The sequence below is a fragment of the Poecilia reticulata genome, chromosome 17, assembly GCF_904066995.2.
Source record: "Poecilia reticulata chromosome 17, P_reticulata-male-v2, whole genome shotgun sequence".
In the NCBI taxonomy this organism is placed as follows: domain Eukaryota; kingdom Metazoa; phylum Chordata; class Actinopteri; order Cyprinodontiformes; family Poeciliidae; genus Poecilia; species Poecilia reticulata.
The window spans coordinates 29833023-29859497 of NC_088846.1; the positions used below are offsets into that span (position 1 = coordinate 29833023).

At 57.5% G+C, this 26475-nt stretch overlaps 4 protein-coding genes and 2 long non-coding RNA genes across 9 annotated transcripts in view; 4 read left to right on the forward strand and 2 right to left on the reverse strand.

Moving 5' to 3' along the window:
• Positions 1 to 2431: 2431 nt before the first annotated feature.
• Positions 2432 to 3778, forward strand: opn4.1 (opsin 4.1). Its single transcript, XM_008403172.3, has one exon. The coding sequence runs from the start codon at positions 2432 to 2434 to the stop codon at positions 3776 to 3778; it is 1347 nt and encodes a 448-aa protein (XP_008401394.2).
• A 3303-nt stretch (positions 3779 to 7081) lies between these two features.
• LOC145548027 (uncharacterized) lies at positions 7082 to 8308 on the forward strand. Its single transcript, XR_014084320.1, has 3 exons — positions 7082 to 7787; positions 7896 to 7999; positions 8108 to 8308. It is a non-coding gene; the product is annotated as an uncharacterized LOC145548027 (long non-coding RNA).
• A 66-nt stretch (positions 8309 to 8374) lies between these two features.
• On the forward strand, positions 8375 to 13344 carry ccr9a (chemokine (C-C motif) receptor 9a). Its single transcript, XM_008403167.3, has 3 exons — positions 8375 to 10492; positions 11579 to 11644; positions 11716 to 13344. Exons 1-3 carry the CDS (start codon positions 10370 to 10372, stop codon positions 12790 to 12792), a joined length of 1266 nt encoding a protein of 421 aa, XP_008401389.3. The 5' UTR covers positions 8375 to 10369; the 3' UTR covers positions 12793 to 13344.
• LOC145548028 (uncharacterized) lies at positions 10236 to 11040 on the reverse strand. Of its 2 annotated transcripts, none has more exons than XR_014084321.1 (2): positions 10798 to 11040; positions 10236 to 10537 (listed from the first exon to the last, which is right to left on the reverse strand). It is a non-coding gene; the product is annotated as an uncharacterized LOC145548028 (long non-coding RNA). The 2 variants fall into 2 exon arrangements; XR_014084322.1 differs by lacking the exon at positions 10798 to 11040 and adding an exon at positions 10653 to 10685.
• A 1392-nt stretch (positions 13345 to 14736) lies between the features above and the next one.
• On the forward strand, positions 14737 to 18526 carry bfsp2 (beaded filament structural protein 2, phakinin). 3 transcript variants are annotated; one of them, XM_081598463.1, is made up of 7 exons: positions 14745 to 15551; positions 15632 to 15714; positions 16802 to 16958; positions 17032 to 17193; positions 17260 to 17388; positions 17454 to 17698; positions 18138 to 18526. In XM_081598463.1, exons 1-7 carry the CDS (start codon positions 15135 to 15137, stop codon positions 18319 to 18321), a joined length of 1377 nt encoding a protein of 458 aa, XP_081454589.1. In that variant the 5' UTR covers positions 14745 to 15134; the 3' UTR covers positions 18322 to 18526. The 3 variants fall into 3 exon arrangements, with proteins under 3 accessions (XP_081454590.1, XP_081454588.1, XP_081454589.1); XM_081598464.1 differs by having other exon boundaries at positions 14737 to 15551; positions 17032 to 17388; positions 18152 to 18316; XM_081598462.1 differs by having other exon boundaries at positions 14741 to 15551; positions 17032 to 17388.
• Positions 18527 to 19725: 1199 nt separating this feature from the next.
• The window catches only part of klhl18 (kelch-like family member 18), a 13224-nt gene continuing 6474 nt past the window's right edge, over positions 19726 to 26475 (reverse strand). The window contains exons 3-9 of the mRNA XM_081598174.1: positions 26355 to 26474; positions 21691 to 21851; positions 21417 to 21553; positions 21121 to 21343; positions 20940 to 21044; positions 20594 to 20705; positions 19726 to 20519 (exon numbers count right to left, since the gene is read on the reverse strand). Of these exons, the coding sequence (XP_081454300.1) occupies positions 20133 to 20519; positions 20594 to 20705; positions 20940 to 21044; positions 21121 to 21343; positions 21417 to 21553; positions 21691 to 21851; positions 26355 to 26474 (1245 nt within the window). The 3' untranslated portion in view covers positions 19726 to 20132. The remainder of the gene's footprint in view (positions 20520 to 20593; positions 20706 to 20939; positions 21045 to 21120; positions 21344 to 21416; positions 21554 to 21690; positions 21852 to 26354; position 26475) is intronic.

Here is a 26475-nt window from a genome sequence, read left to right on the forward strand (position 1 = left end):
CACAGCCAGGTGAAGCCGTACCGCTGTCAGCTCTGTGGCTACAGCAGGTAAGGCACCTGTTAGACACGCCCACTTCATACCTGTCTGTGTTTTAGTTCCTCCGTCTGAATATTGTACCTGCTGGTTACCATGGTAACCTGACAAGTTTTTCCATCGTCAGCATCCAGAAGAAGAGCCTGGACCTCCACGCCCGCCGGCATCACACAGGTGAGGCGTTTCCATGCCAACAGTGCGAGTACTCCAGCCCGGACCGCCAGCTGCTGCTGAAACACATGCGAAGACGCCACGCCCCCTCCCTGCTCCCTGCAATCTGATTGGACGATACCTCACCAGGTGCTGCTTGCATGCAGGAAATATTCTGACTTTTATTTGACATGAAAATAAAGACGTGAAAAATAGTCATTTTATCAAGTTAAGATATATAACTTCTGAAAACACCAGGAACACCTGGAGCACACCTGGAACATACCTGGGACCCCTGGAACATACCTGGGACACCTGGAACATACCTGGGACCCCTGGAACATACCTGGGACACCTGGAACATACCTGGGACCCCTGGAACATACCTGGGACACCTGGAACATACCTGGGACCCTGGGCGGGTTTGCGTCAGAGTTCCAGGTGAGCTGGAAGACGCCGCACTAGCAGGACCTGCATGTCCACCTGGGCATCGGAGCAGAAGAGTTGAGAAACGGCAGCATTAGCTACAGACGACCTTGATGACGTCATCATGGTCACATGACCCCTGGCAGCGCTGCACCAGGTCAACGTGAGCCTCACCTGGACTTGGAGACAAAGGTTAGGGTCGCTGTGTCTTTAAGGCGCCCTGCAGGGGGAGCTGGAGCTCCGTTAGCCGCCTGCTAACACTTGATTTGACGGAGCGCATAGAGACAAAGCGATAAGAGACAAAGTGCATAGAGACAAAGCGCATAGAGACAAAGCGCATAGAGACAAAGCGATAAGAGACAAAGTGCATAGAGACAAAGCGTTGCCATGACGGTCCTGGACATGAAGAGTCTTTATGTTGTTATTCGGTAAATTATGACACTTTTCATGCAAAGTTGCTCTAAATGAAATGAAATGTGCCAAATTGGCATTAAGTTGTCATTATTTATAAAAGCATGCAGAGCTGGGACTTTTAGTGCAGCTTTTCATGACGTTGTCATGACAACAGGCATAAAGACTGGTTCGTAGCGCCGCCTGCTGATCATGTGATCAGAGTCCAGCTGCTGCGTTCACTGACCTGTAGATGTTGTGGGAAATCTGATTGAGTAAAACACAAATAAACGATCAAAGATTTGTTGCATCTGTTGCTTCATCTCTGAAAACGTAATTAAACTCTTTAGTTGCGTTTCCATAACTTTATAAATGTTCTCAACCAGAAGAATCACCTCGTATTGACCCCATATCGGTCCACAGTGTCCCCCATGTCCCTCTGGGACAAATTGTCCATCAGCTGATTGACCGATTGATCTTCTAATGGGATGCTAATGTCCTCAGGCTAACGTCCTCCTGCTGCTGTCCCGTCGCCTAGCAACACTGTCCAAACATCCTGTGATCCTTCCAGGAATTTCTGCTAATTCTAAATAATGATTGATTATTTGTTCATCTTCTGGATCGTCTCCAAGGCTGCAGTGAGATTCATTTTTCTCTTTCAGAGAAAATATTTTCAGGGATCATCTTCTGACCACAAAGCCGTCATGTGGCATCATGTCATAAAAATGTGTCAATTATGCAACATTATATCCCACAACGCTGCAGAGTTCATTGATTTGGGTTTTCTGTCTTGTGACCCTTCGTTGGTCCAGCTGCTCCTCCTCTAGCTCATGTCCCACCTGCTGTCCGGTCTGATCACCAGGGTCACCCTGGGTCCACCTGGCCACCAAACACCCCACATCCTGACGTTCCTGTTTCTTTTTTGATCGTTTTTGAGAGAAAGTTGGCAATTTTTGGCTTTTATCTGCATGTTTCCAGATGTTTCCTCTTTTTCTTCTCTCCTTTTTTAAACTAAGAGCTTCGACATGTTAGTCAGGGAGCGTCTGATGCAGGACCGGTGGGACTCAGGTAGGCCTTTATGCTGTTTCTCCTGGAGGTCAGAGGTCGTCCGTGGGGTCTGGTACCAACAGGAAGTCTGAACGTGAAGCAGGTCCAGTTCGTTTCTAGACATTTGATCTCATTGTCAGCAGAACTGAGGGTCCCGACATCATTGGGGTCCAAAGTGAAATAATTGGGTTACTTCTGCTCCAGATGTTCGTTTAGCCTCGGGGCTTCATTGGGTCGGTCTCTGCTCGCTCCATTAGCCCTTCATCGTCACCATCAGTCGATCAGCGCGACATAAAAGCTCAGAGTTCCTCTGAACGTCCTGCAGGACTCCATCAGAACCATCCAGAACCTCTGAGATCTGCAGCAGATCCGTTCTGCCTGCCGGATGGCGTCTCTCTGCCCCCCGGCAGGAAACTGCACTGACCACCAAAAGCACCTCGGGACGCTCGTCCCCACAGTGGACGTTCCTGCGCATGCCCATTACATCATCGGCTGTGTGATCCTGTTGGTGGGAGTGACCGGCACGCTGGGGAACGCTCTGGTCATCTACGTGTTCTGTCGTAGCAAGACGCTGCGGACACCCAGCAACCTGCTGGTGGTCAACCTGGCGGTGGCGGACTTCCTGATGTCGGTGACGCAATCTCCGGTCTTCTTCGTGGCCAGCCTGCACCGCCGCTGGGTGTTCGGAGAGTTTGCCTGCGAGCTCTATGCCTTCTGCGGCGCCCTGTTCGGCATCGCGTCCATGATGACGCTCACGGCCATCGCTGGTGACCGCTGCCTGGCCATCACGCGGCCGCTGGCGCTGCTGGGCGGAGTGAGCCGCCAGCGGCTCTTCGTGGTGGCCGTGGGGGTGTGGGTGTACTCGCTGGGCTGGAGTCTGCCGCCGTTCTTTGGGTGGAGTGCCTTCGTCCCCGAGGGTCTACAGACGTCCTGCAGCTGGGATTACATGAGCTTCACGGTCACGGTGCGGACCTACACCATCCTGCTCTTCGTCTTCGTCTTCTTCATCCCCCTGGCTGTCATCGCCACCTGCTACCTGGCCATCTTCAGGGCCGTGCGACGGGCGGCTCGGGAGGTGAAGAGGCTGAGCAGTGGACAGACCACCAAGGCGTATGAGCGGCTGCGCGGCGAGTGGCGGATGGCCAGAGTGGCTCTGGGAGTGATTCTGCTCTTCGTCGTGTCCTGGTCGCCGTACTCTGCCGTCGCTCTGACCGCCACCGCTGGCTACGCCCACCTGCTGACCCCCTACATGAACTCAATACCTGCAATCATCGCCAAGGCCTCCGCCATCCACAACCCCATCATCTACGCCGTCACACATCCCAAGTATCGTGCTGCCATTGGTCGACACTTCCCGCTGTTGCGTGCTGTGCTGCGGCTGCAGGAAACGGATCTGCACTCACCGTTCAGCTCCAGCGCCGCCTCGTCCCGCCGCACAACGCTCAGCGGGTCACCAGGGGTCCGGCTGGGCGGCGGGGTCCGAAACAACGGACGCTGGAGGCAGAGCCGGCTGTCCTCAGCTTCTGACAGCGACTCCTGCTGGACGGAAAGCGAAGCTGACGGCTCCAGTGCTGCATCAACAGCCATCAACCACCGTACATCCACCCAGGTGTCAGCTGAGCTGTCTGACCCCGCCCACATGAGCCATCTGACTGAGTCTGGACCGACGGACAGCGACTCACCTGAAGGGGGCGCTGCCTTGGCAGCAAAACCTGTGCTGGCTCCAATATAATGGCACCACCCCTTGAAGTCATAGCTCCGCCCCTGTAGACAGTCATAGCTCCGCCCCTGTAGACAGTCATAGCTCCGCCCCTGTAGACAGTCATAGCTCCGCCCCTGTAGACAGTCATAGCTCCGCCCCTGTAGACACAGTCATAGCTCCGCCCCTGTAGACACAGTCATAGCTCCGCCCCTGTAGACACAGCCATAGCTCCGCCCCTGTAGACAGTCATAGCTCCGCCCCTGTAGACACAGTCATAGCTCCGCCCCTGTAGACACAGTCATAGCTCCGCCCCTGTAGACAGTCATAGCTCCGCCCCTCTAGACAGTCATAGCTCCGCCCCTGTAGACACAGCCATAGCTCCGCCCCTGTAGACACAGCCATAGCTCCGCCCCTGTAGACAGTCATAGCTCCGCCAGTGTAGACAGTCATAGCTCCGCCCCTGTAGACACAGTCATAGCTCCGCCCCTGTAGACACAGTCATAGCTCCGCCCCTGTAGACACAGTCATAGCTCCGCCCCTGTAGACACAGCCATAGCTCCGCCCCTGTAGACAGTCATAGCTCCGCCCCTGTAGACAGTCATAGCTCCGCCCCCTGTACAGTCATAGCTCCGCCCCCTGTAGACACAGCCATAGCTCCGCCCCTGTAGACAGTCATAGCTCCGCCCCTGTAGACACAGTCATAGCTCCGCCCCTGTAGACACAGTCATAGCTCCGCCCCTGTAGACAGCCATAGCTCCGCCCCTGTAGACACAGCCATAGCTCCGCCCCTGTAGACACAGCCATAGCTCCGCCCCTGTAGACACAGTCATAGCTCCGCCCCCTGTAGACACAGTCATAGCTCCGCCCCTGTAGACACAGCCATAGCTCCGCCCCTGTAGACAGCCATAGCTCCGCCCCTGTAGACACAGTCATAGCTCCGCCCCTGTAGACACAGTCATAGCTCCGCCCCTGTAGACACAGCCATAGCTACGCCCCTGTTGACAGCCATAGCTCCGCCCCTGTACAGTCATAGCTCCGCCCCTGTAGACAGTCATAGCTCCGCCCCTGTACAGTCATAGCTCCGCCCCTGTAGACACAGCCATAGCTCCGCCCCTGTAGACAGCCATAGCTCCGCCCCTGTAGACACAGTCATAGCTCCGCCCCTGTAGACACAGTCATAGCTCCGCCCCTGTAGACACAGCCATAGCTACGCCCCTGTTGACAGCCATAGCTCCGCCCCTGTACAGTCATAGCTCCGCCCCTGTTGACAGCCATAGCTCCGCCCCCTGTAGACAGTCATAGCTCCGCCCCTGTACAGTCATAGCTCCGCCCCTGTAGACAGTCATAGCTCCGCCCCCTGTAGACAGTCATAGCTCCGCCCCCTGTAGACAGTCATAGCTCCGCCCCTGTAGACAGTCATAGCTCCGCCCCTGTAGACAGTCATAGCTCCGCCCCCCCCCCCTGTAGACAGTCATAGCTCCGCCCCCTGTAGACAGTCATAGCTCCGCCCCTGTAGACAGTCATAGCTCCGCCCCCTGTAGACAGTCATAGCTCCGCCCCTGTAGACAGTCATAGCTCCGCCCCTGTAGACAGTCATAGCTCCGCCCCCTGTAGACAGTCATAGCTCCGCCCCTGTAGACAGTCATAGCTCCGCCCCTGTAGACAGTCATAGCTCCGCCCCCTGTAGACAGTCATAGCTCCGCCCCCTGTAGACAGTCATAGCTCCGCCCCTGTAGACAGTCATAGCTCCGCCCCTGTAGACAGTCATAGCTCCGCCCCCTGTAGACAGTCATAGCTCCGCCCCCTGTAGACAGTCATAGCTCCGCCCCTGTAGACAGTCATAGCTCCGCCCCCTGTAGACAGTCATAGCTCCGCCCCTGTAGACAGTCATAGCTCCGCCCCTGTAGACAGTCATAGCTCCGCCCCCTGTAGACAGTCATAGCTCCGCCCCCTGTAGACAGTCATAGCTCCGCCCCCTGTAGACAGTCATAGCTCCGCCCCTGTAGACAGTCATAGCTCCGCCCCCTGTAGACAGTCATAGCTCCGCCCCCTGTAGACAGTCATAGCTCCGCCCCCTGTAGACAGTCATAGCTCCGCCCCTGTAGACAGTCATAGCTCCGCCCCCTGTAGACAGCCATAGCTCCGCCCATCTTCATCACCATGTTTCTGGCCTTTTTGTTCTTTTATTCAACTTTGTTAATAAAGACGACACCTGGTGTCATTTCACAGGTAAAACCAACTGAACAGGGTCTGGTTTAGTTTCAGGTCCTGCTTCCTCTGGTCAGTCAGAACAGAATCTTGGTTTTTCATTCACTACATTAATGTCTGTAAGGTCATGTTATTTATACAGCAGATTTTCAGCAACAAGGCAATTCAAAGTGTTTTACATGAATCAGAAGAAATAGAAACAAAAGAAAAGCAAAAGAAAAAAAGGTAAAAGTACAGAAGGACACATTGGCTCCCTTATGTTTAATAAATATTCCATAATTTATAAACTAGGAGTTTCTCTGGATTCTTTACCAGATAAAACTAAACGTTGATTCTATAAAGTAAACCAGTGGAGCCCAAAGTGGGTCCTGATTGGTCCCCAAAGTGGGTCCTGATTGGTCCCCAAAGTGGGTCCTGATTGGTCCCCAAAGTGGGTCCTGATTGGTCCCCAAAGTGGGTCCTGATTGGTCCCCAAAGTGGGTCCTGGAGGCTCAGCATATTTCAGTCTCTCCCTGGTTTAACGCACCTGGACCAGGTGAAGGTCATCAGAGGCCTGAGCAGAGCACTGACCTCTGACCTGCTGAGGATGTTTCTACCACCAGGAGGGAATAAAACATGGACCCAGTTTGGCCCCTGCTGCCATCAGGTGAGCTGGATTTCTGCCCTCAGGCCTCCTGCAGGTTTTGTTTCCCTTCTGCCACACCTGGATAGAATCAGTGGGTGATTTGAAGGTCATGCAATCATTTGGATCAGTTATTCTGGTATAGAGGTACATCGAAAACATGACTGGAACTGAGCAGCAGTGATTTAAGGTACTGGGTCGTTTCTCTAGACCAGGTCTGGGCGGTTCTGGTTCTGGAGGTCCAGAGTCCTGCAGCTCTTAGACTCCCTGGTCCAACAGCTGAATCTCCTCCTCAGTGCAGTCAGGTTCTGCTAACGACCTCATGATTTGGCTCAGGTGTGTTGAAGTGGAGACACATTAACAGCTGCAGGCCTGATCTAGATAAACTAACAGGAGTTTCTCTGGGTAATTATCTAAAAATGAGAAAAGCTAAACATTGGTCTAAATCAGTGTTTCTCACCCTGTTTCAGCCCAGCGCCCGCCCCCCCCCCCCCCACCTTTAAATGACCAGATTAAAGATGTTCAACATGCCAGTTTAAACTCTGATCTATTAGCAACCGACTGAGCTGCAGCATTAAAACATGGATAGAACTGTAACTACATTAATCAAAGCTCTTCTTCTCTTCAGGGTTTCTGGTGGTGCAGCTCTGTGCTGCCTTCAGGAGAATGGGACATCAGAGCTTCATCCATAAAACTTCATGTGGCATTTATTGTGCAAACCAGAGCTTTCAGTGGAAAAACTAAAGTTCCTTTTAATACAAATATGAGACAGAAACATGGATTATATCTTTATATAGACCTGACTATTGATTATAGATTAATAGTTTTACTGGACAGAAATGACAAAGAACAAATCTGGTTCTTAATCAAATCCTAATGAGTCAAAGTGTCATGGAGTCATCAGCCTCATGACATTAACACTGACATGAACAATAATATTGAAGAAATAAATATTTAAAATCTGATTAAAACATAAATAAGTGATCAGTTCTTTACTGTTATGGTCTGTAAGATATATTTATTCTCAGTACTAGATGTGGTCTCAACAAACCCATGGCACTAAAACAATATTATTTTACCTTTTATCTGGAAATAGTGTCTGTTTATTCTTGCCATACAGTCTCTGTATTAATTATTGCTCTAAAGGTCTTGCCATACCAGTTTATTCCTCTGTATTTACTTTAGTTTCTTAGTTTATTCTTGCATTTTGTTCTGCTGGTTCCCTGGTAGCTAAAGGTTCTGCTGGTTCCCTGGTAGCTAAATGTTCTGCTGGTTCCCTGGTAGCTAAATGTTCTGCTGGTTCCCTGGTAGCTAAAGGTTCTGCTGGTTCCTGGTAGCTAAAGGTTCTGCTGGTTCCTGGTAGCTAAAGGTTCTGCTGGTTCCTGGTAGCTAAAGGTTCTGCTGGTTCCTGGTAGCTAAATGTTCTGCTGGTTCCCTGGTAGCTAAATGTTCTGCTGGTTCCCTGGTAGCTAAATGTTCTGCTGGTTCCCTGGTAGCTAAATGTTCTGCTGGTTCCCTGGTAGCTAAAGGTTCTGCTGGTTCCTGGTAGCTAAAGGTTCTGCTGGTTCCTGGTAGCTAAAGGTTCTGCTGGTTCCTGGTAGCTAAAGGTTCTGCTGGTTCCTGGTAGCTAAAGGTTCTGCTGGTTCCTGGTAGCTAAAGGTTCTGCTGGTTCCTGGTAGCTAAAGGTTCTGCTGGTTCCTGGTAGCTAAAGGTTCTGCTGGTTCCTGGTAGCTAAAGGTTCTGCTGGTTCCTGGTAGCTAAATGTTCTGCTGGTTCCTGGTAGCTAAAGGTTCTGCTGGTTCCTGGTAGCTAAATGTTCTGCTGGTTCCTGGTAGCTAAATGTTCTGCTGGTTCCTGGTAGCTAAAGGTTCTGCTGGTTCCTGGTAGCTAAAGGTTCTGCTGGTTCCTGGTAGCTAAAGGTTCTGCTGGTTCCTGGTAGCTAAATGTTCTGCTGGTTCCCTGACGTTCATCAGTCGGAGGTTTCGGGCCGTTTTTTCCTCACGGCTCTTATTTCTAACTGGAGGTTTTTAAAAAGCAACTAAAACATTTTTATTTTCTTGTGTTTTCAGGCTGATTTCTGTCGTCCTGCCGTTTGTTATGAATAAACTTTACTAATAAAATTCTCCATGCTAACCCAGTAACATCCCATAATAACTACTAGCTGCTGCAAAATCATAGAGAAATTGACCATTTCTCTGTTACCATGGTGACACCCAATCCTTTTTAGGACCAGGGTCACCAGCATAACCGTGTTGCTGCTGCATGACCTCTGACCTCGGCGGTGGCGTGTGCCATTGGGAGGCGGTAACCATGACGACCAGGCTGTGGCAGCGCAGCCGGCTGTTTTTTCCTCTTTTGACAGGAAGTGAGCAACGCGCCGCATCGCGTGCCACAGCCTCAGCCTCAGCGCCATCGCATGAGAAGCTGCGACCGCAGAAACATGGGGGAGGGGAACCGGCCCGAAAACATCAGAACCGCTCCGGGGGGAACGCAGTGTTCCAGGTCCGACCCGACCCCAAAACATCAGAACCTCTGACCGGGCCTCAGCAGAACAAACACAGTGAAGCAAGAAGTTCTGTGAAACCGGGTCAGACGGGCAGCATGAGGCTGGGCTGCTGGTACCGCTCGGTCCAGGTGATCCAGAACCTGCTGGGATTTTCACACTGAACCGCCTCTCAGGTCTCCAGAGAAGGTTCTGACAAAACAGAACCTTCAGTCCGATGGAGAACTCAGCCTCAGTTGGGAAAACAGACCTTCCAGAACCGGACCAGAACCAGCTGGAGACACATTTTCTGGTCTGATGGGTCTGGATCTCAACTGCAGCATCCAGAACCTGGTGGAACCATCATGAAACCTGTTCTGGTTGGAGGTGGCAGTGTCATGATGTGGGCCTCTCAAAACCAACTCAGAACCTCTGCAGACCGGACCACCAGAGGCCACCACTGCCAGAACCACTGAACACGACCAGAACCTCTGAGGGACGGTTCCTGCTGAGAATCCTGTTCTGACCCGGCATCAGCAGTGTGTGTGTGTGTGTGTGTGTGTGTGTGTGTGTGTGTGTGTGTGTGTGTGTGTGTGTGTGTGTGTGTGTGTGTGTGTGTGTGTGTGAGACAGGAAATGGAGGTGAAGCAGAGAACATCATGTTCAGACCACAGACTCCTCAGTACTACAGCTGAAACAAAAACAAGCCTGGGGGGAGGGAGGGGTTGTCATGGTAACCTTCAAAAACAGCAGCTGATTGGCTGGCTGGAACCAGGAACTGCTTAATTTGGCGCATTTCAAAGTGTGTGGAACCAAAGTGGAACAAGTTGTTGCTCTCCCTACGAGACCCAACATGAACTGGTTTCATGTTCAGAACCAGTTCAACACCAAGACGCTGCAGCGGTCTAGTCAAAGCCCAGAACCTGACTCATGCTGCGAGAGAAAACTGGAGCAGAAGTCCAACACCTGAGAGGTTCTGGAGCCGATGGGTCGGGTCACAGAGAGCCCATCAGAACCTCTCTGATTGGTGCCATAGCAATGCATATGGAGAACAGAACCAGAACCAGAACCATGTCCGGTTCTGGTTCCAAACATGGAGAAGCAGCGTTCAGCTTCTATGCTCCACAGATCTGGAACAAACTTGTAGAAAACCGAAAAACAGCCGAAACCCTGACAGCCTTTAAATCCAGACCTGATCAGGTTTTTATTGCTTTGATTATTAATAACTGGCTTATTGATCAACATGTTGGATGAAGAGTGACTGATTATTGGCCACTGATGGATGTTCTGCTCGTCATGGTGACGGTTGGATGTCTGGCTCCTCCCCCAGGTTGCGTAACGTCTTCCTTTTGTTCGTCACTCTGTGGTTCAACGGACAGAAAGAGGGAAGAGAAGCAAACAGTCAGAACCTGCAGAGCCGAGCAGCGAGCATGGTGAGTCCAACCCGTCTGTCCAACCCGTCCGTCTGTCCAACCCGTCTGTCTGTCCAACCCGTCTGTCCAACCCGTCTGTCCAACCCGTCCGTCTGTCCGTCTGTCCAACCTGTCTGTCTGTCCAACCCGTCTGTCTGTCCAACCCGTCCGTCTGTCCAACCCGTCTGTCCAACCCGTCTGTCTGTCCAACCCGCCTGTCCAACCCGTCTGTCCAACCCGTCTGTCTGTCCAACCCGTCTGTCCAACCCGTCTGTCTGTCCAACCCGTCTGTCCGTCTGTCCAACCCGTCTGTCTGTCTGTCCAACCCGCCTGTCCAACCCGTCCGTCTGTCCAACCCGTCTGTCCGTCTGTCCAACCCACCTGTCCAACCCGTCTGTCTGTCCAACCCGTCTGTCCGCCTGTCCAACCCGTCTGTCTGTCCAACCCGTCTGTCCAACCCGTCTGTCTGTCTGTCCAACCCGTCTGTCCAACCCGTCTGTCTGTCTGTCCAACCCGTCTGTCTGTCCAACCCGTCTGTCTGTCTGTCCAACCCGTCTGTCTGTCCAACCCGTCTGTCCGTCCAACCCGTCTGTCCAACCCGTCTGTCTGTCTGTCCAACCCGTCTGTCTGTCCAACCCGTCTGTCTGTCTGTCCAACCCGTCCGTCTGTCCAACCCGTCCGTCTGTCCATCTGCTCATCACTTCCAGCAAGTTTTTCCTCCACAAACCAAGACATTAGAGAGAAAATGAGGCTGAATGTGTAGAAAGTTTTTCTAGAACGAAGCGCCGACAGTTTAAACAGAACCACCTGTTTTTATATTTGATGACTAAACTGAACCGGTCCAGAACCGGTCCAGAACCAGAGACATTCTAACGCTGAAGTCAGTTTTATAGGACGGAGGCCTCAGCTGTTTTATGCTGCTGGCAGGTCAAAGGTCACAGCTATCAAACTTTACTGTCATGTCATGTTGAGGTCCAGAATCATGAACAGAAACATTGGAACAAATGAAACAAACGTTTTACTGTAAAGACATGTCAGGCTCTTATTTTGAAAGAGTTGGAGCAGGAAATGATGCAACACATTGCAGTAAACATGGCTGTTTTCCAGATTGATGACCTCATCACCGTAAACATGACCTCCATGGATGACATCATCACAGCAATAACGCCGGAGGTGAGTACTGACGTGTCCATATTTATGCTGACACGTCACAGGTGTGCTCAGGTGTGTCACTGCCCTGCCAGGTGACGTCCACCTCCAGCAGCACCGAGGACTACTACGACTACGAGAACGACAACCTCACCGACCTGATGTGCGACCGGCAGCAGGTGCGCGACTTCCGGAGCCGCTACGAGCCGCCGTTCTTCTGGATCATCACCTTGGTGGGCGGAGCCGGAAATCTGGCCGTGGTCTGGATCTACCTGAGCTTCCGGAAGCGGCTGAAGACCATGACGGACGTGTACCTGCTGAACCTGGCGGTGGCCGACCTCCTGTTCCTGGTCACGCTGCCGCTGTGGGCCACCGAGGCGTCGCACGGCTGGATCTTCGGCCACGTCATGTGCAGGATAAACTCCGCCCTCTACAAGGTCAACCTGTTCAGCAGCATCCTGCTGCTCACCTGCATCAGCGTGGACCGCTACGTCGTCATCGTGCAGACCACCAAGGCCCAGAACTCCCAGCTGGAGCGGCGGCGCTGGAGCCGCATCGTGTGCGCCGCGGTGTGGCTGCTGGCGCTGCTGCTCGCCACGCCGGAGCTGACCTTCGCCGCGCCCGCCGCCGCCGCCGGCGGATCCTCGCAGTACTGCAGGATGGTTTACCCGCCCGACATGGGCAACCGCACCAAGATCCTGGTCCTGGCCCTGCAGGTCAGCATGGGCTTCTTCGTCCCCTTCATCGTCATGGGCTTCTGCTACAGCGTCATCATCGCCAAGCTGTTGACGACCCGAAACTTCGAGAAGCACAAGGCCATGCGGGTGATCCTGGCGGTGGTGGCGGCGTTCATCGCGTCGCAGCTGCCCTACAACAGCATGCTGGTGATGGAGGCCGCGCAGGCGTCCAACATGACGGTGACGGACTGCGACCAGCTGAAGGCCCTGGACAAGGCCGGCCAGGTGCTGAAGAGTCTGGCCTACATGCACGCCTGCCTCAACCCCTTCCTCTACGTGTTTGTTGGCGTTCGCTTCCGCCGGGACATCGCGCGCCTGCTGCGCTGCTGCCTGCCGCGGCCCGGCAAGACTCCGCGGGGGAAAACCAGGAGTCTGAGCTCCACCCGCGGCTCCGTCATGTCCGACAGCGACACCTCCCAGGCGCTGTCGCTGTAGGCCGCCGTTCCCTCAGCTTCATTCACTGCTTCACTTCAGCCGCAACAAGTTCACCCCTAGAACCGCACCGACCCAAACAGAACCGGAACCGCCGCAGACACCTGGACCCGATCCAGGTGGCTTCACCTGTCCGGACCTGGACTGGTTGGGTTCCTGGACTTCATGACCTTCCTGCTTTGCCCGGAAGGTGTCGGTTCGGTCCAAACTCCAAGTAGAACCTCCAGAACCTGAACCGGTTCCAGGAAGCTGTGGGGACTCCCTGTCCTTGTGTTGGGGGTTTCAGAGTTTTGGGGGATTTTCTCAGGAACTTTCTGTGAACAGAACACGTGACGTCTGAGCTGCTGTCTGGTCATGTGACCAAACCGAGACACTTCCTGTCTTCTGAATATGACTTTGTTTTCCTCCTGTGACGTTGAACTGTCCCACCGCCGCTAACAATGCTAACAATGCTAACAGAACCCGACCGGCCCGGTTCTTTGCTGCTGTAAACGTCCTGCTGGTTTGACTGACTGTACATATTTATGTGTTGATGAGAATAAAGTGTTGAAAGTGTCGGAGTCTGTGATCATCAGCAGGAAGTGGATGCGCCGCTTGCTTCACTTCCTGTTTGTGTTTTCAAGCTGAACTTTGTTCTCGGATCAGAGATCAGATGTTAGATGGAACAAAAACAGAAAGAGGAAGCAGAAGTGCCGCCTGACGCAGGAGAGCTGAACCGGGCGGAACCGGGTCAGCTCCAGAATCTGCACCTGCAGACAGGAAGTGGATCAGTGCAGCACTGATTAGAACATGTGGGTAAACCACCAACTTCCTGTCAAACGTTTAAAAACTGCCGATGGCGGGAAAACGGATCGGCAGAACTCGATGTTCTGACCCGGTTAGCTGCACACCTCACTCAGCCGGTCCGGAACCAACAACTCCAGGCTGAAACCAGAACCTGATGGAGATCAGCTGCATTATGGACAAATCTGTCTGGTTTCCATGGTTACCACAGTACTGACACTGGCCTAGTCAAAGTGTGGAAGAACGTCAGTTCTGGTTCTGTTGGACGTCAGTGCTTCCTGGTGTCCAGCTGGAAACTAGAGATCAGGCTGACCTCTGACCTCTGACCTGAACCTTCAGGTCCAAAGTGGGCCTTGGACCAGCTGCACATTTCCAGGACCACCTGGTTCTACATCACCTGGTTCTACATCACCTGGTTCTACATTCTTTAACCTGCTAGTTTCTAAATCACTGAACGGATCAAAGATCTGCTGCTGGTTCTGGTTCTGCTCTTCATCAGAACCAGAGTTCCTTTAAATCCAGACTAGGAAGCAGCAGGTTAGCGTTGCTATGGAAACATAATCGATGCAGCCGAATACAAGCTGCGGTCAGAGAGGGACGGACAGCAGACAGACGTTTCTACATAATGTTTTTCATTTATGTATCTAATGATTCACTGCTCAGGGTTGCCAGGTCTGCCTTAAAATAAGACTTTTCAATGGAGACCTGGCAACCACAGGCAGCAACACCAGGGATAGACTTTTAACGCAAATTAATATTCAATCGTATCGCGATACATATCGATACCATCACACGTATCGCGATACGAGGTCATGTCATCTCACACAACCCTGGTCCAGGTGAATCCAGGTGAGTCCAGGTGAATCCAGGTGAGTCCAGGTGAGTCCAGGTGAATCCAGGTGAGTCCAGGTGAGTCCAGGTGAAGAGTAGAGTTTACTTTAGTTGTTTAGTTTAGTTGTTTAGTTTAGTTTGTTTTAGTTTAGTAGTTTAGTTTAGTTGTTTAGTTTAGTTTAGTTTAGTAGTTTAGTTTAGTTGTTTAGTTTAGTTTGTTTTAGTTTAGTAGTTTAGTAGTTTAGTTTAGTAGTTTAGTTTAGTTGTTTAGTTGTTTAGTTTAGTTTAGTTTGTTTTAGTTTAGTAGTTTAGTAGTTTAGTTTAGTAGTTTAGTTTAGTTGTTTAGTTTAGTTTGGTGTAACCTGGTCGCTGCAGAATCATTTCCGTATCTCAGAAGTTTTACCTGCTTTAAAAAAGGACAGAAAACTAAATCAGGTTTTCCATATTTTTCCCAAATGTTTCTTCCCGTCTTCTCCACCTTTCCAGGTTTGGTCAGAAGCCGCTGAGCGCGTGCAGCTCGGGTCTGTTCCACGGCTCCCCGTGACCCCGTGACCCCGCTGCTGATGCAGCTGAAACGGGACTCCGTGTTTCCACCAGAACAAAAGGTCGCCACGCTCCGCGGCGCAAACAGCTCCGGGACAAAGCAGGCCGTGTTTCCAGAACTCCGTCTCCCCATAAATCCCGGAGGCGAGCCGCCGTGGGGGGTTTGACCGCAGGAGCCGCCGAGCGCCATGCCTCTGCCCCGACGCCACTCTTCCTTCCTGGGACAGCCGTCCTCCGAGCGCCCGGCCGCCGCGTCCAGCGGGAGGACGAGCGCAGCCGGCGCCACGATGCCCCGCGGCGCGCCGGTGGGGCCGGGAGCCGCCTGCGGCCTGGGGACGCGGGTTTCCCGCCGGGCTCTGGGCATCAGCAGCGTGTTCCTGCAGGGGATGAGGAGCTGCGCCGCGCCGGTGCCGCCCCGGGCCGCGGGCGGCACCGGCGCCACGGGCCTGAACAGCTGCCTGATGGAGTACCGGGACAAAGTCCGGGCGCTGGAGGAGCTGAACCGGCAGCTGGAGCAGCAGATCCGCCTCAGCCTGGACCGCAAGGCTGCCAGCGCCGGGGCCTGGGGCCCGCTGCGCAGGGAGTGGGAGGACATCTACCGGCAGGTAGGGGGGCAGCTGCCCTGGGGGGGAGAGCAGGGGGGGGGGGGGCAGGATCCTAAACTGTGATGTCCCACACGCTGCAGGTCAGTGAAGCCATCTTGGAAAACGCTCGGCTGATGCTGCAGACGGAGAACGTTCAGGCCAACGCCGAGGACTTCAAAGAAAGGTCAGAACCCGGTCAGAACCCGAGCAGAACCCGGTCAGAACCCGAGCAGAACCCGAGCAGAACCCGAGCAGAACCCGAGCAGAACTCGGTCAGAACTCGAGCAGAACCCGGTCAGAACCCGAGCAGAACTCGGTCAGAACTCGAGCAGAACCCGAGCAGAACCCGAGCAGGACCCGGTCAGAACCCCAGCAGAACCCCAGCAGAACCCGGTCAGAACCCGAGCAGAACCCGGTCAGAACCCGAGCAGAACTCGGTCAGAACTCGAGCAGAACCCCAGCAGAACCCGGTCAGAACCCGATTTAAACACTGACTAGATTTCAAATGAGCACAAAATGTGGTTGATGTTCCGCTGATGCCAGAAACTAAAGAACCTCAGTGAGTAACTGGTTCTGATTGGACCGATCCTAACTTCCGGTTTTCTTCTTGGTTTGGGCGACATCCGGTGGTGGTTCACAGTCTGTGACGACAAAAATGTTAATTTTCGTAATTTCGATTTGTGTAATTTTAAATGTAATGGAAACCGAGCCGCTGCTAATCAAATCAAATTTCTGATTCAGCCGTCAGGAAACGAACTGTTCGATTAATCGGTTTATCGTTTCTATCGGCTTTTATAGTCGTTATTTCTTCTGCTTGTTGTTCGGCGCTGGGTTTAGTTTTCAGATTAATCCTGTAAATCCGTCTCAGGTGTTTCTGTCTGCAGGAGGCGAACGAAGCGCCAACAGGTTTTCATGTGTTCATAGCTGCAGGTTTCATAATGAACGTGCGGGCTGTTTGCTGGTTTCCATGGAGACGACCTCCACTTTAATGGGAGCGACGATATGTGAACGTTTAGAGAGGCCGACATCTACCAGCTCGTCTCCATGGTTACGGCTCCGATTAAATGTTTCTGTTTGGTGATTTTTAGACTTTTTATTTGGGGGTTTTGTATAAATTTGGTGGAAACGGACAGAGTTCATTTACGGCCGTTTGCCTCAGAGACGAACTTTCCCAGAAATGAGTTTTAATAAATCCTGATCTAGAAACGTGTGTGTGTGTGTGTGTGTGTGTGTGTGTGTGTGTGTGTGTGTGTGTGTGTGTGTGTGTGTAGGCTGGACAGCGAGGCGTCCCTCAGGGCGGCGGTGGAGGACGAGGTCGGCTCGCTCCGCCGGGTGATGGAGGAGGCGGCCGTGACGAAGGCGGAGCTCGAGGAGCGGATGGAGACCATGAAGGCGGAGCTGCGACGCCTGGAGAGCCGCCATGAGCAGGTTCTGTTGCATCTCGATCGGAACCAGAACCGGCAGCGGGCCTCTGGTGACCGGACTGTCCCTCCCCCCTTAGGACGTCCGCGCCCTCTACAGCCGGACAGCCGGACGGGACGTGGACGAACCCGACGCTCCCATGGAAACGGGTCTGGACCGGATCCTGGCCCACATCCGGACCCACTGGGAGCAGCTGACGGAGCGGAACCGGGCCGACACCGACGGCTACCTGGAATCAAAGGTGAGGCCGGGTCAGAGGACCAGCCGTCCCCTCTGTCCCCTAACCCCAACCCGTCCTGTCCCGCAGGAGGCGCCGTGCGCGGCCAGCGGTCTGAGTGCGGAGGAGCGGCAGGCGGAGGCGCTGAAGGCGGAGTGCAGCGACGTGAGCTGCAGGATCCAGAGTCTCCAGGCTGAGACGGAGTCCATCAGGGCGCTGGTGAGACCGGCACTATCACATCTAGGGTCACCCAGACCCTGACCTCCTGACCTCTGGTCCTGCAGAAACGAGGCCTGGAGAACTCGCTGAGCGACGCCCGCCACTGGCACGACGTGGAGCTGCAGAACCTGGGCTCAGTGGCGGCGCGGCTGGAGGCGGAGCTTAGCGATGTGCGGAGCGAGATCGAGCAGCAGCGCCGCGACTTCGACATGTTGCTAAGCAACCGGCAGAGGCTGGAGCAGCAGATCGGCCTGTACCACGGCATCCTGGACGGAGAGGAGGACCGCTTCCTGCCGAGCAACGCGCCGCCGTGAGTCACGGCAACAACACAGGGCAACGGCGACACTTGGCAATGACACGTAGCAACACCAACATGTCGGAGCGTGTCCAACACAATGTAGCAACAGCATGTAGCAACAAGTAGCAACAGCATGTAGCAACAACACGTAGCAACAGCATGTAGCAACAAGTAGCAACAGCATGTAGCAACAACACGTAGCAACAGCATGTAGCAACAAGTAGCAACAGCATGTAGCAATAGTTGAGTTTAGTTCGTTTCAGTTCAGTGAACTGGTGACTCGTTCAGATTGGTCCCATCAGTTCGTCTGAAGCATTCTAATTGGCCAGGCTTCGTATGGCTCCGCCCACCAGGTGAAACCGATTTTGATGGCGTTGCAGCACATAAAGGCCCCGCCTACCTCAAACATGTGACAGGAAGCTGTGACTAACCCTGTAACTCACCTGTGCAGGTGTTGTGCTGCAGAATCCAGGCCTGAAGCTCCGCCCCCTGCAGAACCTTCTGGACCGGTCGGACCCCGACCCAGTGAACAGTCTGGTTCCGGTACCACTGGATCAGGGGACCGAGTCGTTAACGAGCCTCTGTCAGCCATCGGAACCACCCAGTCGGACCAGACCAACATCTACAACATGTAGGACGACCAGAACCGCTGGAGACCAATAGAACCTGGTTCTGACCGGGTCCACATGGGACTGATCCGACTGCTGAGATGCAGTGTGAGTGTGATGAGTCTGAGGACCGATTTGGACCTCATAGTTCTGGTTCCGCTCCAGCCTGGAGTTCTCCTGTAACCGACCAACATTTCCTGTTGTTTTCAAAATAAAAGTGACTGAAGGTGAATCTGATGTGTTCAGGTGCCTTTCTGACAATCCGGAAACATGAAATCATCCGTTCTGGTTCTGATAAACCCAGTTCAACAGAACCCGGTTTGCGTCCGATTCCTGATCAGACGTCACCATGGTAACAGAGAGGACAACCTGCTGGGATCAGCAGAAATCAATAACATCTGGATCGATCAGGAATCAGTGACTGTAAAACTGAGATGATCGATCATCGATGCGTCACCGTGACGAATTCAGCTGGACGATCAATACATAATGACATCAAAGCCGTTTAATATTAAAAACCTTTGAAAAGTGAAATATTAAATTCTTCCTCAGGGATCCGATTTATTTCAGAAAATCTACTTTTTAAGTCGACTGGGAGGAAAATCTGAAATATTTAATGAAAAGCAGGAGGAAGAAAAAGACGTTTGGCTTTAACCTGGTTAACCAGGTTAACCAGAGACCAGGTTAACTGGGTTAACCAAATGAGCCAGAGAGACTAGGTTAACCGGGTTAACCAGAGACCGGGTTAACCAGAGACCGGGTTAACTTGGTTAACCAGGTCTCATGTTAACCAGGTTAACCAAAGGAGCTTTGATGTTAAATATCTTATTAAAGGTACAGACAAAGCTGGTCATGTGAAGCTGGTCATGTGAAGCTGGTCATGTGAAGCTGGTCATGTGCAGCTGGTCATGTGCAGCTGGTCATGTGAAGCTGGTCATGTGAAGCTGGTCATGTGAAGCTGGTCATGTGCAGCTGGTCATGTGCAGCTGGTCATGTGAAGCTGGTCATGTGCAGCTGGTCATGTGCAGCTGGTCATGTGCAGCTGGTCATGTGAAGCTGGTCATGTGAAGCTGGTCATGTGAAGCTGGTCATGTGATGCTGGTCATGTGAAGCTGGTCATGTGATGCTGGTCATGTGAAGCTGGTCATGTGATGCTGGTCATGTGATGCTGGTCATGTGATGCTGGTCATGTGAAGCTGGTCATGTGAAGCTGGTCATGTGATGCTGGTCATGTGAAGCTGGTCATGTGATGCTGGTCATGTGAAGCTGGTCATGTGATGCTGGTCATGTGATGCTGGTCATGTGAAGCTGGTCATGTGAAGCTGGTCATGTGAAGCTGGTCATGTGAAGCTGGTCATGTGATGCTGGTCATGTGAAGCTGGTCATGTGAAGCTGGTCATGTGATGTCAGAAACAAACTGGACTGAACACGTTTATCTTGAATAAATTATTTATATTAAGTTATCTGAACAACGCGAAGCGCTGAGCTGTTCATGCGCCGGATTCCAGGTCTGTCACCTGGAAACGTCCTGGAAGCACCTGACCAGGTGCTGATGATGTCACCTCCACCACCTCCTTGAAGCTCCGCCTCCTCTGTCTGTTGGCTCTGCGACTCCACCCCTGCAGGTCATGAAGCCCCGCCCCTCTCCGGAAGCCCCGCCCCTCCAGGTGCTGTCGCTACAGCTAGCAGCTCTATGGGTCTCCCTCTGACCAATCAGAAGCCAGTAATTAATCGTAGCAGCCGCTGCCAGCTCTACAGTTTTTCCCAGAATGCCAAGGGAGGCTAGCCTCTCCGTCCTATCGAGAAGCTCTGGTCAGCGCCGGAGGCTCCGCCCCCTCCTAGGCGGGCTGCAGCAGGACGCAGCCGACGCCGACGCCGCCCTCGTGACTCGCCATGGGCGCCATGAACGCCCAGCGGTTGGTGTCGGGGTTCAGCATCTCCACCGAGCTCAGGTTGGACTGGCCGTCGTAGCCGCCCACGGCGTACAGCCGGCCCGCCGTCGACACCAGCGACACGCGGCTGCGCCGCGTGTTCATGGCCACCAGGAGGCTCCACTGGCCCGACACGCCGGCCAGCACCTCCACGCCGCTCAGGAAGCCGGAGCCGTCGTAGCCACCAGCAACATACATGTGGCTGCCGAGCGCCGCGGCGCCGTGACGGCAGCGCTTGTTGAGCATGGCCGGCGCCGGCTGCCAGCGGTCCGTGTGGTGGTTGTAGTACTCCACCTGCAGGGGGAGGAGTCACACAGGTGAGCCCAGCGGCGGCGGCGGTGACGCTGAGCGGCGGCGGCGGCACTGACCGTGTTGAAGATCTGCAGGCCGTCATGGCCGCCCGACACGAAGATCCGGCCGTCGAACACGGTGACACCGGTGGCGCTGCGACTCACGCTCATCTCCGTCACCACGCTCCACCTGAGGACGACACATGGTGAGTCACATGACAGGAAGTCGCTACACAGAGGGCTACGGACGCCCCCTGCTGTGTGAGGAGCAGGTAGGCGGAGATTCACCTGAACTCAGGTGAGAGAGAGAGAGACAGAGAGAGAGAGAGAGAGAGAGAGAGAGAGGGACAGAGAGAGAGAGAGAGAGACAGAGAGAGAGACAGAGAGAGACAGAGAGAGAGACCGCCCATGAAGAAGAACTCACCTGTCGGTTTCTGGAGAGTAACACTCCACAGAGTTCAGAGAGGATTTCCCGTCGTATCCGCCGCAGACGTAGATATGGCCGTCGATGACCACGGTTCCCATGGCGCTGAGGACGGCGGCATCGGGTTATTGATCAGGTTATTGATCGGTCGGTTCTGGTCGTGTACAGGTGGGTCACTGACCTGCGTTGGCTGTTCATGCTGGACACCTGAGTCCAGCCGTCCGTCTCTGGGTTGTACACCTCCACCGTGCTGAGCCGCGATTGGCCGTCGTATCCGCCGATGGCGTACAGCAGGCCGTTAACGACGGCCACGCCCACTCGACTGCGGGCCGTCCTCATTGGCTGGCAGCGCTCCCAGAAGTTCCCCACCGGGTCAAACACCTCCACCAGGTTCAAGGAGTCACCTGCCAAAGGAAGAGGCCACTCAGCTCCACCTGGACTCAGCAGCGCCAGCTCAGGTGAGAGAGGCGGAGCTACCTGAGCTGTTGAGGCCGCCCACGGCGTAGATGAGCCCCGAGACGGAGGTGCAGCACCGCGGCCGCGTCTTGAAGGAGGGCAGGTGAGGCCGGCGCTCCAGGACCAGGTGGAAGTCTTTGGCCTCGTCCACCAGGTCCCTGCCAGGAGATCAATACTGATCAATAGACCATCAATGGAGAGAATATCAGATCCGACCACAACCCAATCAGAACCTGACTGATGCGAGTCCAGATCTCCTGGACCGTCCCAGTGGCTCAGGTGTGCTGCGCCTCACCTGCACCGGTGGCAGCAGCGGATCAGCTCGTCCTGCTGGACGCGGTCGGACAGGAAGCGCGGCCGGCAGAGAGGAAGTCGGATCTTGGCCAGCAGCTCCGGCAGCAGAGTCTTCCTCCGGTCCCGGTCGTGGTGGACCCAAGCCAGCGCCGCCTCAAACACCTGCACAGGTAAGGCGGGGCAGTGAGTGTGGCGGGGCAGTGAGCGTGGCGGGGCAGTGAGTGTGGCGGCGAGCGAGCGTGGCGGGGCAGTGAGTGTGGCGGGGCAGCGAGCGTGGCGGGGCAGTGAGTGTGGCGGGGCAGTGAGCGTGGCGGCGAGCGAGCGTGGCGGGGCAGTGAGTGTGGCGGGGCAGCGAGCGTGGCGGGGCAGTGAGTGTGGCGGGGCAGTGAGCGTGGCGGCGAGCGAGCGTGGCGGGGCAGTGAGTGTGGCGGGGCAGTGAGTGTGGCGGGGCAGCGAGTGTGGCGGCGAGCGAGCGTGGCGGGACAGTGAGTGTGGCGGCGAGCGAGCGTGGCGGGACAGTGAGCGTGGCGGGGCAGTGAGTGTGGCGGGGCAGTGAGTGTGGCGGCGAGCGAGCGTGGCGGGACAGTGAGCGTGGCGGGACAGTGAGCGTGGCGGGGCAGTGAGCGTGGCGGGGCAGTGAGTGTGGCGGCGAGCGAGCGTGGCGGGACAGTGAGCGTGGCGGGGCAGCGAGCCGCGGCGGGGCAGTGAGTGTGGCGGGGCAGTGAGTGTGGCGGCGAGCGAGGGTGGCGGGGCAGTGAGCGTGGCGGGGCAGCGAGCGTGGCGGGGCAGTGAGTGTGGCGGGGCAGCGAGTGTGGCAGCGAGCGAGCGTGGCGGGACAGTGAGTGTGGCGGCGAGCGAGCGTGGCGGGACAGTGAGCGTGGCGGGGCAGTGAGCGTGGCGGGGCAGTGAGTGTGGCGGCGAGCGAGCGTGGCGGGACAGTGAGCGTGGCGGGACAGTGAGCGTGGCGGGGCAGTGAGCGTGGCGGGGCAGTGAGTGTGGCGGCGAGCGAGCGTGGCGGGACAGTGAGCGTGGCGGGGCAGCGAGCCGCGGCGGGGCAGTGAGTGTGGCGGGGCAGTGAGTGTGGCGGCGAGCGAGGGTGGCGGGGCAGTGAGCGTGGCGGGGCAGCGAGCGTGGCGGGGCAGTGAGTGTGGCGGCGAGCGAGCGTGGCGGGACAGTGAGCGTGGCGGGGCAGCGAGCGTGGCGGGACAGTGAGCGTGGCGGGACAGTGAGCGTGGCGGGACAGTGAGTGTGGCGGGGCAGCGAGCCGCGGCGGGGCAGTGAGCGTGGCGGGGCAGTGAGCGTGGCAGGGCAGCGAGCGTGGCGGGACAGTGAGCGTGGCGGGACAGTGAGCGTGGCGGGACAGTGAGTGTGGCGGGGCAGCGAGCCGCGGCGGGGCAGTGAGCGTGGCGGGACAGTGAGCGTGGCGGGACAGTGAGTGTGGCGGGGCAGCGAGCCGCGGCGGGGCAGTGAGCGTGGCGGGGCAGTGAGCGTGGCAGGGCAGTGAGCGTGGCGGGGCAGTGAGCGTGGCGGGACAGTGAGTGTGGCGGGGCAGCGAGCGTGGCGGGACAGTGAGCGTGGCGGGGCAGTGAGCGTGGCGGGGCAGTGAGCGTGGCAGGGCAGTGAGCGTGGCGGGGCAGTGAGTGTGGCGGGGCAGTGAGTGTGGCGGCGAGCGAGCGTGGCGGGACAGTGAGCGTGGCGGGACAGTGAGCGTGGCGGGGCAGTGAGCGTGGCGGGGCAGTGAGTGTGGCGGCGAGCGAGCGTGGCGGGACAGTGAGCGTGGCGGGGCAGCGAGCCGCGGCGGGGCAGTGAGTGTGGCGGGGCAGTGAGTGTGGCGGCGAGCGAGGGTGGCGGGGCAGTGAGCGTGGCGGGGCAGCGAGCGTGGCGGGGCAGTGAGTGTGGCGGGGCAGCGAGTGTGGCAGCGAGCGAGCGTGGCGGGACAGTGAGTGTGGCGGCGAGCGAGCGTGGCGGGACAGTGAGCGTGGCGGGGCAGTGAGCGTGGCGGGGCAGTGAGTGTGGCGGCGAGCGAGCGTGGCGGGACAGTGAGCGTGGCGGGACAGTGAGCGTGGCGGGGCAGTGAGCGTGGCGGGGCAGTGAGTGTGGCGGCGAGCGAGCGTGGCGGGACAGTGAGCGTGGCGGGGCAGCGAGCCGCGGCGGGGCAGTGAGTGTGGCGGGGCAGTGAGTGTGGCGGCGAGCGAGGGTGGCGGGGCAGTGAGCGTGGCGGGGCAGCGAGCGTGGCGGGGCAGTGAGTGTGGCGGCGAGCGAGCGTGGCGGGACAGTGAGCGTGGCGGGGCAGCGAGCGTGGCGGGACAGTGAGCGTGGCGGGACAGTGAGCGTGGCGGGACAGTGAGTGTGGCGGGGCAGCGAGCCGCGGCGGGGCAGTGAGCGTGGCGGGGCAGTGAGCGTGGCAGGGCAGCGAGCGTGGCGGGACAGTGAGCGTGGCGGGACAGTGAGCGTGGCGGGACAGTGAGTGTGGCGGGGCAGCGAGCCGCGGCGGGGCAGTGAGCGTGGCGGGACAGTGAGCGTGGCGGGACAGTGAGTGTGGCGGTGCAGCGAGCCGCGGCGGGGCAGTGAGCGTGGCGGGGCAGTGAGCGTGGCAGGGCAGTGAGCGTGGCAGGGCAGTGAGCGTGGCGGGACAGTGAGTGTGGCGGGGCAGCGAGCGTGGCGGGACAGTGAGCGTGGCGGGGCAGTGAGCGTGGCGGGGCAGTGAGCGTGGCAGGGCAGTGAGCGTGGCAGGGCAGTGAGCGTGGCGGGGCAGCGAGCGTGGCGGGGCAGCGAGCGTGGCGGGACAGTGAGCGTGGCGGGGCAGCGAGCCGCGGCGGGGCAGTGAGTGTGGCGGGGCAGTGAGCGTGGCAGGGCAGTGAGCGTGGCGGGGCAGCGAGCGTGGCGGGACAGCGAGCGTGGCGGGACAGTGAGCGTGGCGGGGCAGCGAGCCGCGGCGGGGCAGTGAGTGTGGCGGGGCAGTGAGTGTGGCGGCGAGCGAGCGTGGCGGGGCAGTGAGCGTGGCGGGGCAGCGAGCGTGGCAGGGCAGTGAGCGTGGCAGGGCAGTGAGCGTGGCGGGGCAGCGAGCGTGGCGGGGCAGCGAGCGTGGCGGGACAGTGAGCGTGGCGGGGCAGCGAGCCGCGGCGGGGCAGTGAGCGTGGCGGGGCAGTGAGTGTGGCGGCGAGCGAGCGTGGCGGGGCAGTGAGCGTGGCGGGGCAGCGAGCGTGGCGGGGCAGTGAGTGTGGCGGCGAGCGAGCGTGGCGGGACAGTGAGCGTGGCAGGGCAGCGAGCGTGGCGGCGAGCGAGCGTGGCGGGGCAGTGAGCGTGGCGGGGCAGTGAGCGTGGCAGGGCAGCGAGCGTGGCGGGGCAGTGAGTGTGGCGGCGAGCGAGCGTGGCGGGGCAGTGAGCGTGGCAGGGCAGCGAGCGTGGCGGCGAGCGAGCGTGGCGGGGCAGTGAGCGTGGCGGGGCAGTGAGCGTGGCAGGGCAGCGAGCGTGGCGGGGCAGTGAGCATGGCGGGGCAGTGAGCGTGGCAGGGCAGCGAGCGTGGCGGGGCAGTGAGCGTGGCAGGGCAGCGAGCGTGGCATGGCAGCGAGCGTGGCGGGGCAGTGAGCGTGGCGGGGCAGTGAGCGTGGCGGGGCAGTGAGCGTGGCGGGACAGTGAGTGTGGCGGCGAGCGAGCGTGGCGGGGCAGTGAGCGTGGCGGGGCAGCGAGCGTGGCGGGGCAGTGAGTGTGGCGGCGAGCGAGCGTGGCGGGACAGTGAGCGTGGCAGGGCAGCGAGCGTGGCGGCGAGCGAGCGTGGCGGGACAGTGAGCGTGGCAGGGCAGCGAGCGTGGCGGGGCAGTGAGTGTGGCGGCGAGCGAGCGTGGCGGGGCAGTGAGCGTGGCAGGGCAGCGAGCGTGGCGGCGAGCGAGCGTGGCGGGGCAGTGAGCGTGGCGGGGCAGTGAGCGTGGCAGGGCAGCGAGCGTGGCGGGGCAGTGAGCATGGCGGGGCAGTGAGCGTGGCAGGGCAGCGAGCGTGGCGGGGCAGTGAGCGTGGCAGGGCAGCGAGCGTGGCATGGCAGCGAGCGTGGCGGGGCAGTGAGCGTGGCGGGGCAGTGAGCGTGGCGGGGCAGTGAGCGTGGCGGGACAGTGAGTGTGGCGGCGAGCGAGCGTGGCGGGGCAGTGAGCGTGGCGGGGCAGCGAGCGTGGCGGGGCAGTGAGTGTGGCGGCGAGCGAGCGTGGCGGGACAGTGAGCGTGGCAGGGCAGCGAGCGTGGCGGCGAGCGAGCGTGGCGGGGCAGTGAGCGTGGCGGGGCAGTGAGCGTGGCAGGGCAGCGAGCGTGGCGGGGCAGTGAGTGTGGCGGCGAGCGAGCGTGGCGGGGCAGTGAGCGTGGCAGGGCAGCGAGCGTGGCGGCGAGCGAGCGTGGCGGGGCAGTGAGCGTGGCGGGGCAGTGAGCGTGGCAGGGCAGCGAGCGTGGCGGGGCAGTGAGCGTGGCGGGGCAGTGAGCGTGGCAGGGCAGCGAGCGTGGCGGGGCAGTGAGCGTGGCAGGGCAGCGAGCGTGGCATGGCAGCGAGCGTGGCGGGGCAGTGAGCGTGGCGGGGCAGTGAGCGTGGCGGGGCAGTGAGCGTGGCGGGACAGTGAGTGTGGCGGCGAGCGAGCGTGGCGGGGCAGTGAGCGTGGCGGGACAGCGAGCGTGGCGGCGCCTCACCTGCTCCTCGGCCTTGACGTTGAGCTCGTCGCAGCCCATCAGCTCCAGAACCTCCTCGGCCCGCAGCGCCAGGAACTCCTCGGACAGCGCCGCCTCCACGAAGTGCCGCTGCAGGAAGCCG